The 11,879-nt window shown below is 47.1% G+C and overlaps 1 protein-coding gene across 1 annotated transcript in view; it reads left to right on the top strand.

Moving 5' to 3' along the window:
* Window positions 1–254: 254 nt before the first annotated feature.
* The window catches only part of Siah3 (siah E3 ubiquitin protein ligase family member 3), a 66,972-nt gene continuing 55,347 nt past the window's right edge, over window positions 255–11,879 (top strand). The window contains exon 1 of the mRNA XM_028878242.2: window positions 255–581. Within this exon, the coding sequence (XP_028734075.1) occupies window positions 447–581 (135 nt within the window). The 5' untranslated portion in view covers window positions 255–446. The remainder of the gene's footprint in view (window positions 582–11,879) is intronic.

The following is an 11,879-nucleotide window of genomic DNA, read 5'->3' as shown; positions in this document are numbered from 1 at the left end:
TTTTTTTCTTTGGGGGTGGTGGTGGTGGTGTTCAGGGCACTAAGAAAGGCTCTCGTGTTAAATTAAGTCAATTAATAAATGGAGACACATTAAGCAATCAATTTTGTCAGCCTATCTCTCCAGCATTATGTATGGTTGGCTGTAATCACAAGATAAATGCAATGTGCTGATCTATGGTAATATTCAATAATACATTCTCCGCCAGGCTCAATTCATCAGGGAGTTTCAGTAGAGGAGGTATTTGTTATTGGCTGTCTCTGCACCTCAAGGATAACATTTCTGTCCTTTTGATTGGCTGCCTCGCTGCTGCAAGATTCTAACCGTCTTATTTTGATGATGAATATGAAGGCGCGCTAAGCCGGGCTGGAGCCGTGTGTCTCCGCCGCTGTGCTCCATTCAGAGCTCCTTCCGCTGCCTTCCTGTGCCAACCACCCCCAAAAGTTGGGATGCTTTTCTTTACCCAGTGCTTTGGGGCTGTGTTGGATCTCATTCACCTCCGGTTTCAGCACTACAAGGCGAAACGGGTTTTCTCTGCTGCTGGGCAACTTGTCTGTGTGGTTAACCCCACACACAACCTAAAGGTGAGTCACTTCCTCTTAGGCTTTCTAGCCATCTCCCCCGGGGGCTCCAGCCTTTTCTCAGGAGACGTCTATTAGGGAGCTCATGCAAATAGTTTGCTGGCGCTAGGATCGTGATGGTCTGGAGCCGCCGCTTGCTTGCTGCTTGCCTCGGCTCCTTCTCGCTCTCTGGGTGGCGTGGTGCTTTTGACGGTGACTGTGTGGCGTTTCCTGGACCGGCCAGCAACAGTAGAGTAGGCATGCAGTGTTTGCCCCACACTGTCCTCCGAGCAGGGTGTGGGGGCGGAAGGGAGGGCGACAGCAGGAGTCGGGTAGAGGTGTGCTTACCTCCCTCCCAAACATGTGTGGACCAGTGCCCAAGAGAAAAGATCTGAAAAGTTACCCCAATGGACCGCCGGTCAGTAACAAGGATTTAGCCGTGCAGAAGTAGCTACAGAACTGGGGAGCTCTGAGGCAGGACCTGGGAGTTGTTGGCCAGGGGCCGTTTCTGCAGGAGTTTGCCCTTGTCCTCAAACTGTGTCTAACTGTGTGTGTGTGTGTGTGTGTGTGTGTGTGTGTGTGTGTGTGTGTTGTGTTGTGTTGTGTTGGGTCGTGTGTGTGTTTTGCCGGGAGGAGTTTAGCGCCTTTCCCTCCTGCCAGCTAGATGTGAGCCTTCTCGGAGGACAGCAGCAGCCCGGGAGCAGGGCTTTGCTTCAACTGTGTAATAACGAAACCAGCTAGGAGCTGCTGCTGCTGCCTGGAGCCTAGGCGCAGGCAGCTGGCTGCTGAGCTGCCAGGGACTGCCTCGCTGCTAGCTCGGTGCTGCTTCCCCTGTGTTCATCCCTTCATGCCAATGTTCTAAGCCAAGATGCAGGGCTAGAAGGACCTCTCTACATGGCGCAGTCCAGACGGGGAAATGAATGAAGAGCCAACTAACTGCCTAAGGATGTGGGGGAGATGGGGAACAGGGTAAGGGGCATGCTGGGAGAACACAGCTAAACTCCCCGAAGGGGAAATGGTCAGAAAATAAAAGAATGCAGGACTCAGTAGGCAGTTGCTTACCTGTCTTCACTGTACTGGGAGAGTGAGGGACAGGGGGAGGGGCTGTGTCTGCAGCAGAGTCTGGGACTGTCTCCAGGAGACCAAATCCGTAACTCTGATCATTGGGGTTGGTCGGTGTTGAGTGATGCTTGTGACGATGAACTCCCATGACCGGATGGATGGTCCTCAGCCCCCTTACTACAGATCAGTGCTTACAAGTGGCCCCCACATCCCCTGGAAGTCTTTAAACTGACAGCTGTCTGAGCCTCGGAGGCCATATTCCTGGGGGCATTGTGATGGAGGGGACCTGGACTATACTGAGACTGCCACTGGCTTTCTGCGGTACCCAGGCTGTGATGAATTCATGAATCTCCCTGAAGCATGCGTGTGTGCCCTCTCCCTCCTTCCTGCCCATTCATCTCTTTCCTCCTGTTCAGTGTTTGGTTTTGTTTTCTTTATAGCTTGGTTTTATAAATGAGAGTTCTCTTCCCATCATCCTTGACAGAGCAAGTACATAGTATCCATATTAAAAAATACTCTTGAATTCCATTTCAGGGCCACTTTGGAGACCTTACTCCAATCCCATTATTTTGTCAACTTATATTAGTTACTTCCCTGTGGCAAGAAATGTTGTTTGCTCCTGTTTTGCATTTTAATACCTTTAAAATCATGCGACATAGCAGTTCTAAAGTTTGAATTTATGTGGTTCACTGACTGCACCCCGATGATGGGGGAGGGGGTGCTTAGAGCTTGCTGGGGGGGGGGAGGAGAAATTATCCTTGTATGTTTTCTTCCATGACACCTGCTTCTTGACTGCAACAGTCTTGTTGCCCCCAACCCATGGGCCCAGAGTCGGGGTGCAGGGCTTGAGATAGCTTTGGACAGCTGTGTGATTTTTTTGAATGACTCAACCTTTCTGAGCCTTCCCTTCCTCATCTTCAAGATAAACACAGGAATAGCTGTCCTGGCTCCTCCACAACTTTTGGAAGCTGCTAAGAGATAGTGTGCATATGTGTGTATGTTGGGGAGACGAATGAATGATGAATGTGTTTGTAACAATCTCTTCTCTAAACACACACACACACACACACACACACACACACACACACCCGTGTGCACACACACATTCCTGTATGTAATGTATAGGCTCTTCAAAGAGTGTCACTTAAAGCTTTAAGGTAACTTAAGATCACATAAGCAGGAACAGAAAAATAGATGCCATGTGCGTTTGAGGAGTGATTTTTCATGGCTCGGTTTTTCATATATATGCTCGTTTGTCTTTTCATTTCCCATTAATGTCCCCTGAGGGACTCCGCTCATTACAGCCTCACTGTAAGTAGACACAGTGTGATGTGTGCTGTAGCACTCGGGTCCCAGCACACAGAACTAGCAGGGCCACTGGGCGGAGGAACCCACCCAGCAGGCACACTGTGTGGGGTCTCTATCAGCTTGTGCTCACCCAGGGACCAGGTGACGGAAGGTCAGCAGACCCACCTCTCAACCTGGAGCTAGCACACAGCTTCAGGCTCTTCAAATGTTTTAATTAATTAATTAGTTAATTAATTGATAAGAACAGCTACCTAAAAGCACCACTGGCGTGCTGATTAGCCGAAGAAGTGCATTCGAACTCGAAAGAGTTCTCTATCTAAATGTTCATGTCCATAAATAGACCACATAAGATATGCCTTTGCTATAATAAGCTGTGGTCTATGGGGGGAGGGGCTTCCTTTTTTTGGAGGGAAGCAAAAAAAAAAAAAAGCTATGGCAATGTTAACCCAGAATAGCTATTGATCTGCTTCCCCACACTTTGTAAGAGCAGCCGGACATAAGATAGGGACTGAGGCCACAGCTTCCCTTTAGCTGGGTTGCCTGGAGCTACAAAGGGAGCCGTGAAGCCTGTGTGGAAAGAGTTCTGGGCTTTCTTGAGACTCTAACAGCATTTTAAGACTGCGAGTAAGGGCTGAGTTATAATTCACGAGCTGAGCAGAGAAATCCTGTATGCTTCTGCAGGTCACCTTCATTAGCAGTCTCACTGACCTGGGATTCCTTCCAGCTGGTGCCTTTCCTTCTCAGGGGAAAGCAGGGCCTTCCAGGGCCTGCAGATACCCTGGTGAAGGCTGTTATACCCACAAGCCCACTCTGATTAAAAGGGTCCTTTAGAAGGAATGGCTGACCTGGAACACTGGGGTTTAAGTGCCTGCCTAGAAATGGGTAAGAGACTCACCCCCCCCCATCCCCTGTGTCTGTCTGTCTCTGCCTGTACTTGTAACACTTTGCCTAGAACAGAATTCCAAATGGTGGCCCTCAGTTTTCCTTTGCACCCCATGAAAAATACTCCTCGAGGGAGCCAGCATTCGGGCTAGCGGTCTCCAGGGGCTGCCATGCCCAGGCTGCCTCCAGATCACACTCCTCGTATCTGCAGCCCCTTTCCAAGGTAAGTAGCTTTTCTCTTCTGGCTCCTCTCCCATTGGCCTAGGCACCAAGGCAGCCCTGCCCTCTGTCCTTTGCAGGGAGTCACAGGCAGTTCCTGTAGCCAGGGTTCTCCGGGGAAGGGTCTGTGGGCTCCCCTGAGCCCCGTCCTCAGCTCTTTCCAAGTCTGCAGTGAGTTGAGGCAGCTGGGTGACTTCCTCCTTCCTCTTTAACCACAGCTTTGATAAATGCGCTGTTAAAAAGAAATGCTAGCAAAATGCTTTTCCGGCAAACTTCTGAAAGCCCCTGTCTGGTGCTGCCACCCAGTGCCCTCCTCTGCACTGGGGCCAAGAACATTAGTTCCTGACCTCCTCCCCTCCATTCAGCCAGGTCCCTGCCGTTCTTCTTTCTTATAACTCGTTAACCTTGGATTTATAAACAGCGCGCGCGCACACACACACACACACACACACACACACACACACACACACACACACAGTGACAAACAGGACAATGATGGTTTTACTTCAAGTGCATCTGAAACTGGGGGTGTTCCAGTTTCGTTCCTTGCAGCGTCTTTGTGCCTTTCATCCTTAGAGCAGCTTGTGTGGATGAATGTGCGTGCTGTGCAGTGGTGTGGGAAAGAGGTGGTGGAAGAGGTGGGAAAAGGAGGAGCGGTAGGAAGGGGAGGAGTTGATGGGGGAGGAGAAGATGGGGCTGGAGAAGAGAGGAGAAGGGAGGTCCTGTAAGGAGAGGAAGACGAGAAAGGAGAGATGGGAGACTGGCAGAGTCAAACGCAGCTTCGGTCTGTGCTGTGTGAGGTGGAAACCCTGAACTGCCCGGGGCTTCGCTAACACAGCGCAGCAGGGATTGGAATGAGAGGAGACCTGAGGCGGAGAGGCAGCCTTTGGAGTGTTCAGTGTGAATGCCCACTTTAAAGCAGTTCAAAGCTTTGCAACGAGATTGTTGAAGAGCTGGTTATGTGGGGTTACCCAGTTCTTACCCACATCAGAGGGTCCTGTTCTCAGGCTTTTCAACATTTCCCCAGATCTACCTGTTTGGAACTATCTCACCACTAGTGAACGCCTGAGAAATTGAGGGCAGGGCGGGGGAGGGAGGGGCGGGGGCAGGGCCGGGGAGGCCAGAGGTCTACCCTCTTCTACTTTTACACCAAAGGCTCTACAACCTCTTTCAGTCCTTTGGTTTCTGAAAAAAAAAAAAAAAATTCTATGACACTATGGGTCCCAAATAGCTGTGCAGCCTTTCTGGTTAATGGTGATTGCAAATGAGGCTCCTGAGCCACATAACGGGAGGCCCCCAAGCCCGGGGCAGTAATTTGGTTAGCTGTGTGCTGGTGATTGAGTTGCAGAACAGGCTAGAGCTGGAAGCCGTGCAAAGGTGAGCAGATTACCTCCGCTCCCTCTGCATTTACCCAGCAGCCTCGAGCCCATTCTGTGAAATTCCCCTGCCTGGGCTCTCTCTACCCACAAGGACCATCTGGGGAGGAACTGATAGCTTCACGTTCCTCCGTAACCCACAGAGAGGTCGGAGAGATTCGAAGAGCTGCCCCCAGTTCAGACCGACTACTTTTCCTGCAGTTAACAAGAGAGGCGGGATAGTCTGAGACGGTGTTTTATACTTGAAAAGTCATCTTGCCCTCGGCAGTGCAGTGACCGGTTCACGTAGGCAATGTCCTGGACAAGAGGGCTGCCTGGGGGATGGAAGTTCACCTCTGCGGCTCAGGGAATGGTGGAGGGCACATCAAAGCAGGGAAGTTAAAGTTTGTACGCAGCCAGCCGCAGCCTGGGAGAGTAAGAAGACCACAGAGGGGTTCCCTGCCCTAAGACTGCGCTAGTTTCCTATGGCTGCCTTGAACCACAAACAGTAGAGCTGGGAAAGAAGCCGTGTGTTAGGGGATTGTGGGATTTGGAGCCAGAGCAGGTTGGACTCCAATTCTGTTTTCCTTGAACGTGTCTCTTCCTAGTTCCTCATGGAAATGCAACGTTTATGCACATTTCGGGGGTCCAGGATGATAAGTCAACACGTTACACAATGTGCCATGATCGAATTGCGGTAATTATCATTTCCCTTTCCTGCAACATTGATTATTTTGGGGTTAGGAACCTCTGGACTTGATTGATATCCTTGACCTTTGTGAGCTTCATTTCTTTTCATTTATAAAATGGCAGTGTGGGGGTGGGGGTGTTGGGGGGGAAACACAACACTTTGGCTCAGCACCTGGTCTGTGGTAATCATGCCTGCTGGCATTGCTATTGAGTGCATCAGAAATGCCTTGCCCAAAAATGAATGGTATACCATGGTTTATCCTAGGCTGGGGAGAGGCATGCATTCTGAAACCTTTGGCATGATGTAAATATGACCCAGCTCTTGTGTCTAACTTGGATGGGTAAACAAACTCCTCAAACTAGACGTTACAAAGTGTGGTGGTTTGGGCGAGATGCCCCCTATAACTCAGGCATTTGAATACTTGGTCCTCATTTGTTGGTTGTTTGGGGAGGACTAGGGGGCGTGGCCTTGCTGGAGCAGGTGTGTCACTGGGGTGGGCTATGAGGTTTCAAAAGACTTGAGCAATTTTGAGTGTTCTCTGGGCCTCCTGTTTGTGGCTCGAGATGTGAGCTCTCAGCTTCTGCTCCTACCATCTGCCGCTTCTGTTTCCACCATCATGGACGCTAACCCTTTGGAACGATAAGACCCAAATAAGCCCTCCCTTCTACACAGCTTTGGTCATGGTGTTCCATCACAGCCAAGAAAAGTAACTAAGACAGGAAGTTACAGCATTGAAGTTAAGGCAACGGAAGACCTCCCGGTCGAAGGACAGGATTTAAAGCATGCTCAAGAGTTAGAACAATGTTCCAGTCCAAAGTCTAGGTGTAAACCATTAGGCTCAAAGGTCATGCAGCCAGTCCCAAGTCACAGCTGATGGGGCTGCTGCAGGGACAGAGCTCACACGTGATCACGATCTGCATTCAGACTGTTGCTCTGCCTGTGCCAATCCCATGAGGGAACAGGCACTTTGGTACAGGAAGGGGCCCTGGTAAAATGGCCCGCCGGCAGTGTTGGGCTTCATCTTGGAGGGTTTTGCTCTCCAGCTGGGCCACCATGGGGCATCAAAGAAACGACAGTTTCTTGTATCTAAAATGCTCATGCAGACGATACATGACTCGGGCACATAGGAGGGTCCACGGGAAGTCACTGAAGCCAAGCAGCCACCACTCCCGATGGCCAAACAGTGGGAGAGATCGAGTTCTGTTACCAAAGGCTATATTTTCACTTTAAGCCCAGGATGGAAGCACTGTCAGAAACCAGCTCTGTGCTTTTAGTAGAACAGGTTCTTCCTGGATAATTTAGAATTGTGAGCTAACTGGGAATGCCAGGTGTATTTTCAAGATACTGTATCTCTTAATAATTCCTGAGTCCTTTGATGTATTTTTATATCACGAGTCCATGAGGAAGAATGTGCTCCGTGCTGCTGGGCTGCCTCCACCAGCCTGGGGCAACAGAATCCTAGCTAGCAGAGAGTGGCCTAAGATGGGAGGGGTAGGCCTGGCCCCCTTGATGAAGCAGGGGAGGGCACAATGTGGGCGGAAGGGGTCATCAAAAGCCATGTTTATAGAGGAAAGACAAGGTTAGCTTACATAGAAGGTCCCACAGAGGCAGAACCCAAACCAGTTCAACAATATAGGCTTTACAACAGGCAGAGCAGCTAACCCAGCCACTCCCTGCCCGTGTACCCAGACATCATGGCTCCTCAAAGTATCTCACAGGACTTGACCAAGATGTGCTGAAGAGTCTGAGGCAAGCAGCCACTCAAGAAGCTCAGCTTTCTTTACCACAAATTAGGTATTCATGTGACATGGCCCAAGCTGAACCAGGCCACGTGTCCTGAAACTCTCACACAGTAGTTTTTCACTGTCTCGGCCATACTCAGGACAATAAGTCATGGTGATAACAGTCACAGAGGGCTACCATTTACTGAAGGCAAGCTGGCTATGTCCAAAAACTGTCTACTGTGGAACTGAGCATTTGTTACTAGGAACAGGTGTATTATTACCACACTCCACCCTACAGAATATCAAAACAGAAAGGTTAATGAGCTTGCCCAATATGGATGAGTTCTTGGTGGGTAAGCATTTTCTTTCTTTGATTAGAATCCTGTAACTTTTGGTACTTCTTGATATGATGCCTCGTTAGACTCACTCTTCCCAACCCACAACCCAGGCAACTGGCTGAGGGCTAATATCAAATGTACTCTATCTCACTGTAGAGTATTGAGCTAAGAGCATGTGTCATCCATCCTCATGTATATAAACATGGGTATGATGCCCCCGTCCCTGCTGGGCATTCTGGGAGGCTTTCTCTGTATTTCTCAAGGCTCCTGGTAGAGCTGGACACCTGCAGCTTGCATTGGCTGTGTTCCTTTCCTCTGTTTGCTGGAACCACCCTCAAGCCAACTACTGCCTCAGAGTACTTATCTCAAGTTCTGTTGTGGGGGAACTCAAGTGAGGCTATGCATGTAGTTTTTAGTTTGTGGTTTTGTTTTTGATCACCTTACATTTCCTGAGCACATTCCAAGTGCCAAACACTGTGCTCCACGGTTTCCTTGAATTGCTTTGAAAAGGAAAAGGGGGGGGGGTGTGCTTATAAACCTCTAAACAATCAACCAAAGGAGTTGTGGATATTTTGTTGACAGCCCTTTTAAGAAAGCTCAGAAACTGATACCAAATTCTTGTCCTCCCACCAAATAGAAGAAATAGGTATATATATATATATATATATATATATATATATATATATATATGTGTGTGTGTGTGTGTGTGTGTGTGTGTGTGTGTGTGTGTGTGTGTAAAATTACAGGAACATGGATTCACAATGATGATTCTAGATGATTCAGGTCTTCAGTTTCTGAACTTGCTTAAAGAGAGAAAATTCCACTGAATTTTTGATACATGGAAGTGGATGCTAAAATTAGCGTGTATATTGGGTTGTAGAGATGGCCCAGTGGTTAAGAGCACTGGCTGCTCTTCCAAAGGACCTGAGTTCAATCCCCAGCATCCACACGGTAGCTCACAACCATCCATAGTGGGATCTGATGCCTTCTTCTGGCATAAAGTTGCACATGCACATAGAGCACTCATATAAAATAAATAAATACATCAAAAAATTAGCGTGCATATCTAAGGTACCCAACGGGCCACACCACAAGTTTTTTCTAAAAAAAAAAAAAAAGTACTGAACTTGAAAGGAAAATCGTATCACCTCTATTCCACTCATCTGCTTGGAACCTCTTACTGATACACAGATCTGGTTAGCCAATGGGAAAAGGATTGTGCAGAGATAACATCTCGCACAGGGTGAGCCACATTGATGACTTCATTGAAAAATAGCGAGGGTCTCAAAGACATTCTCTGCTTTCCCTAACAACAGCTCCTTTCCCCAGACTGCTAGATGAGGCCCTCATTCTGGCAGACACAGATCTGCAGAATGCTGTAATCATTCAGACTCAAGCAAATTGCGGGGCCTTTCAGAAAACTTACATGCTATTGATTTTCGGGAGACTCGGTGGAAATTTTGTAGAGAACTGGTAATTAGGAATGAGTAAGCAGAAGTGGGGAGAAGGAGAAGCCAATCATTGGGCTTTGGGTATGGGTGTGATTTAAGTCCCTCTTGACAAGACAATTTTAAAATAATCACAAGTTATGAACATAACTACAGCTAGAAGTGACAATTGGTGCACCTTTTCCAAAAGACCACTTAGAGAAAAATACACATTTTCTCAAATACCAGTTAATTGCTAGGCGTAATGGCTCATGCCTGTAATTCCAACATTGAGGAAGTTGAGACAGGAGAATTGCCATGAGTTTGAAGCCAAATTGGACTACATAGTGAATTTCCAGGCCAGCCTGACTGTGGTAGTTTGAATGTAATTGGCCCCCATAATCTCATAGGGAGTGGCACTACTAGGAGGTGTGGCTTTGTTGAAGTAGGTGTGGCCTTGTTGGAGGAAGTGTGTCACTGTAGAGGCGGGCTTTGAGGTTTCCTATGCTCAGGATACTGCCCAGTGTCTCAGTCCATTAAGGAAGTTCAAAAGCATCAATATAATTATTTTATAATTGGGGTATGGTTCTAACTTCATTTATGTTGCTGTGATAGAACACCTTGAAAAAGAGCAACTTAAGGTTGAAAGAGTTTGTTTGGCTTATGATTCCAGGTTACAGTCATAATCATCGTGGGGAAATTAAGGCAGGAACTCGGGCAGGTTGTCACATCTCATCTAAGAGTAGAGAGAGAGAAAGTGTATACAAGCCTCTTGGTTACTCACTTGTTTGCTTGTACTGAGCTCAATTTCTTCATTTTTATATAGTTCAAGAACCCCTGTCTAGGGAATGGTGTTGCCCACAATGGACTTGATCTACCAACACCAATGAATTTAAAACAATCCACCATAGAGAGGCCAACCAAATGCAGACATTTCCTAGTGGAGACTCATCTCAGGCCATTGTCAATTTGACAATTAAAGCTAACCATCACAGATAAAATAAAGGCTGGGAGGACTCATCACAGCTATTCCCAAACCCAAAGTGCTCCTTACTTTCACTTTGTATGGTGAGATATGTTCAAATATTGATAACAGTATCTAGAATGCATTTTCATTTAGGAATAGAGTTGTGTTGAGTCAGGGTCACTCCTCTTGTATTTACCACTCTGTGGACTCCAGGCTAGCCAGCAGATGAGTTTATGAGTTATTCTTCTGTCTCTGACTCCCATATGGGAGTCCCAGGAGTGCTGGGATTACAGATGCTCACCACTGCATCTGGTTTTTTGAGGGTTCTCAGGATCAAATTCAGGTCACCAATCTTGTGTGGCAAATGCCTTTACCTCCAGAACCATCTCACTAGCCTGATAAGCATAGCAATTTAGCCAGTGACTCAGAATCTGGAAGGCTACATATTCACTTCTATATTGCATCCTAATATCTGCAAGAAGCAGATTGATGATAGTTTTGAAACAGCAGTATGGGTCAAATTGTATTCCTTTCCTAAGATATTCATTCATGTGACAGTTCTTCCCTTGGTGCTGTCTGCTTTCCAATGACAACTCACGCTAAATAGCCTATACATTAACAACTTTACAACTTTTGAACCTTCAAATAAAAAGCTTTATCAGATAATGAGTTCCTTTTTGAAAACTATTGAGAATATTATTCACATTAACAAAAGTTTTCCCAGTTAGAAAAAAAAATAAGAGTTATGGCTGGTGGCAGTTCTCTACTGGATCCTCTTGACTGGGGTATGTTTTACGTGTATGTACACGAAACCTCACTTGTGTCTTCCAGGTAATTAATTATAAACTGGGAACCATAAAGGAGACTTCTCTGTAGGTACATAAGGAACACCCTTATAAAAGAGTTCCCTTGTAGAAATATACAAAGAAGCAAAAATTGCTTATAATTATGCAAATAAACACACTTCATGATAGGCCTATGTGATACAGATTTTCAAACATATTAATAATCACTATAAGTTATTTTCTGTGTCTGAAAGGTAAAATTCATTTTTGTCTATTTAAAGAAGTTTGGGGCCGGGCGGTGGTGGCGCACGCCTTTAATCCCAGCACTCGGGAGGCAGAGCCAGGCGGATCTCTGTGAGTTCGAGGCCAGCCTGGGCTACCAAGTGAGCTCCAGGAAAGGCGCAAAGCTACACAGAGAAACCCTGTCTCGAAAAACCAAAAAAAAAAAAAAAAAAAAGAAGTTTGGGTGAGAAAGTCATTATTCCTGTTTGACAAGAGCCAACTCTGACATGGCTGTGTAAATACTACTACCAACAGCAAGCATTTATTTTCTATCACGTACCC

Source organism: Peromyscus leucopus, chromosome 9 (genome assembly GCF_004664715.2).
Source record: "Peromyscus leucopus breed LL Stock chromosome 9, UCI_PerLeu_2.1, whole genome shotgun sequence".
Lineage (NCBI taxonomy): Eukaryota > Metazoa > Chordata > Mammalia > Rodentia > Cricetidae > Peromyscus > Peromyscus leucopus.
Note: the sequence above shows the minus strand (reverse complement) of the source record. Positions and strands in the feature narration are given on the sequence as shown.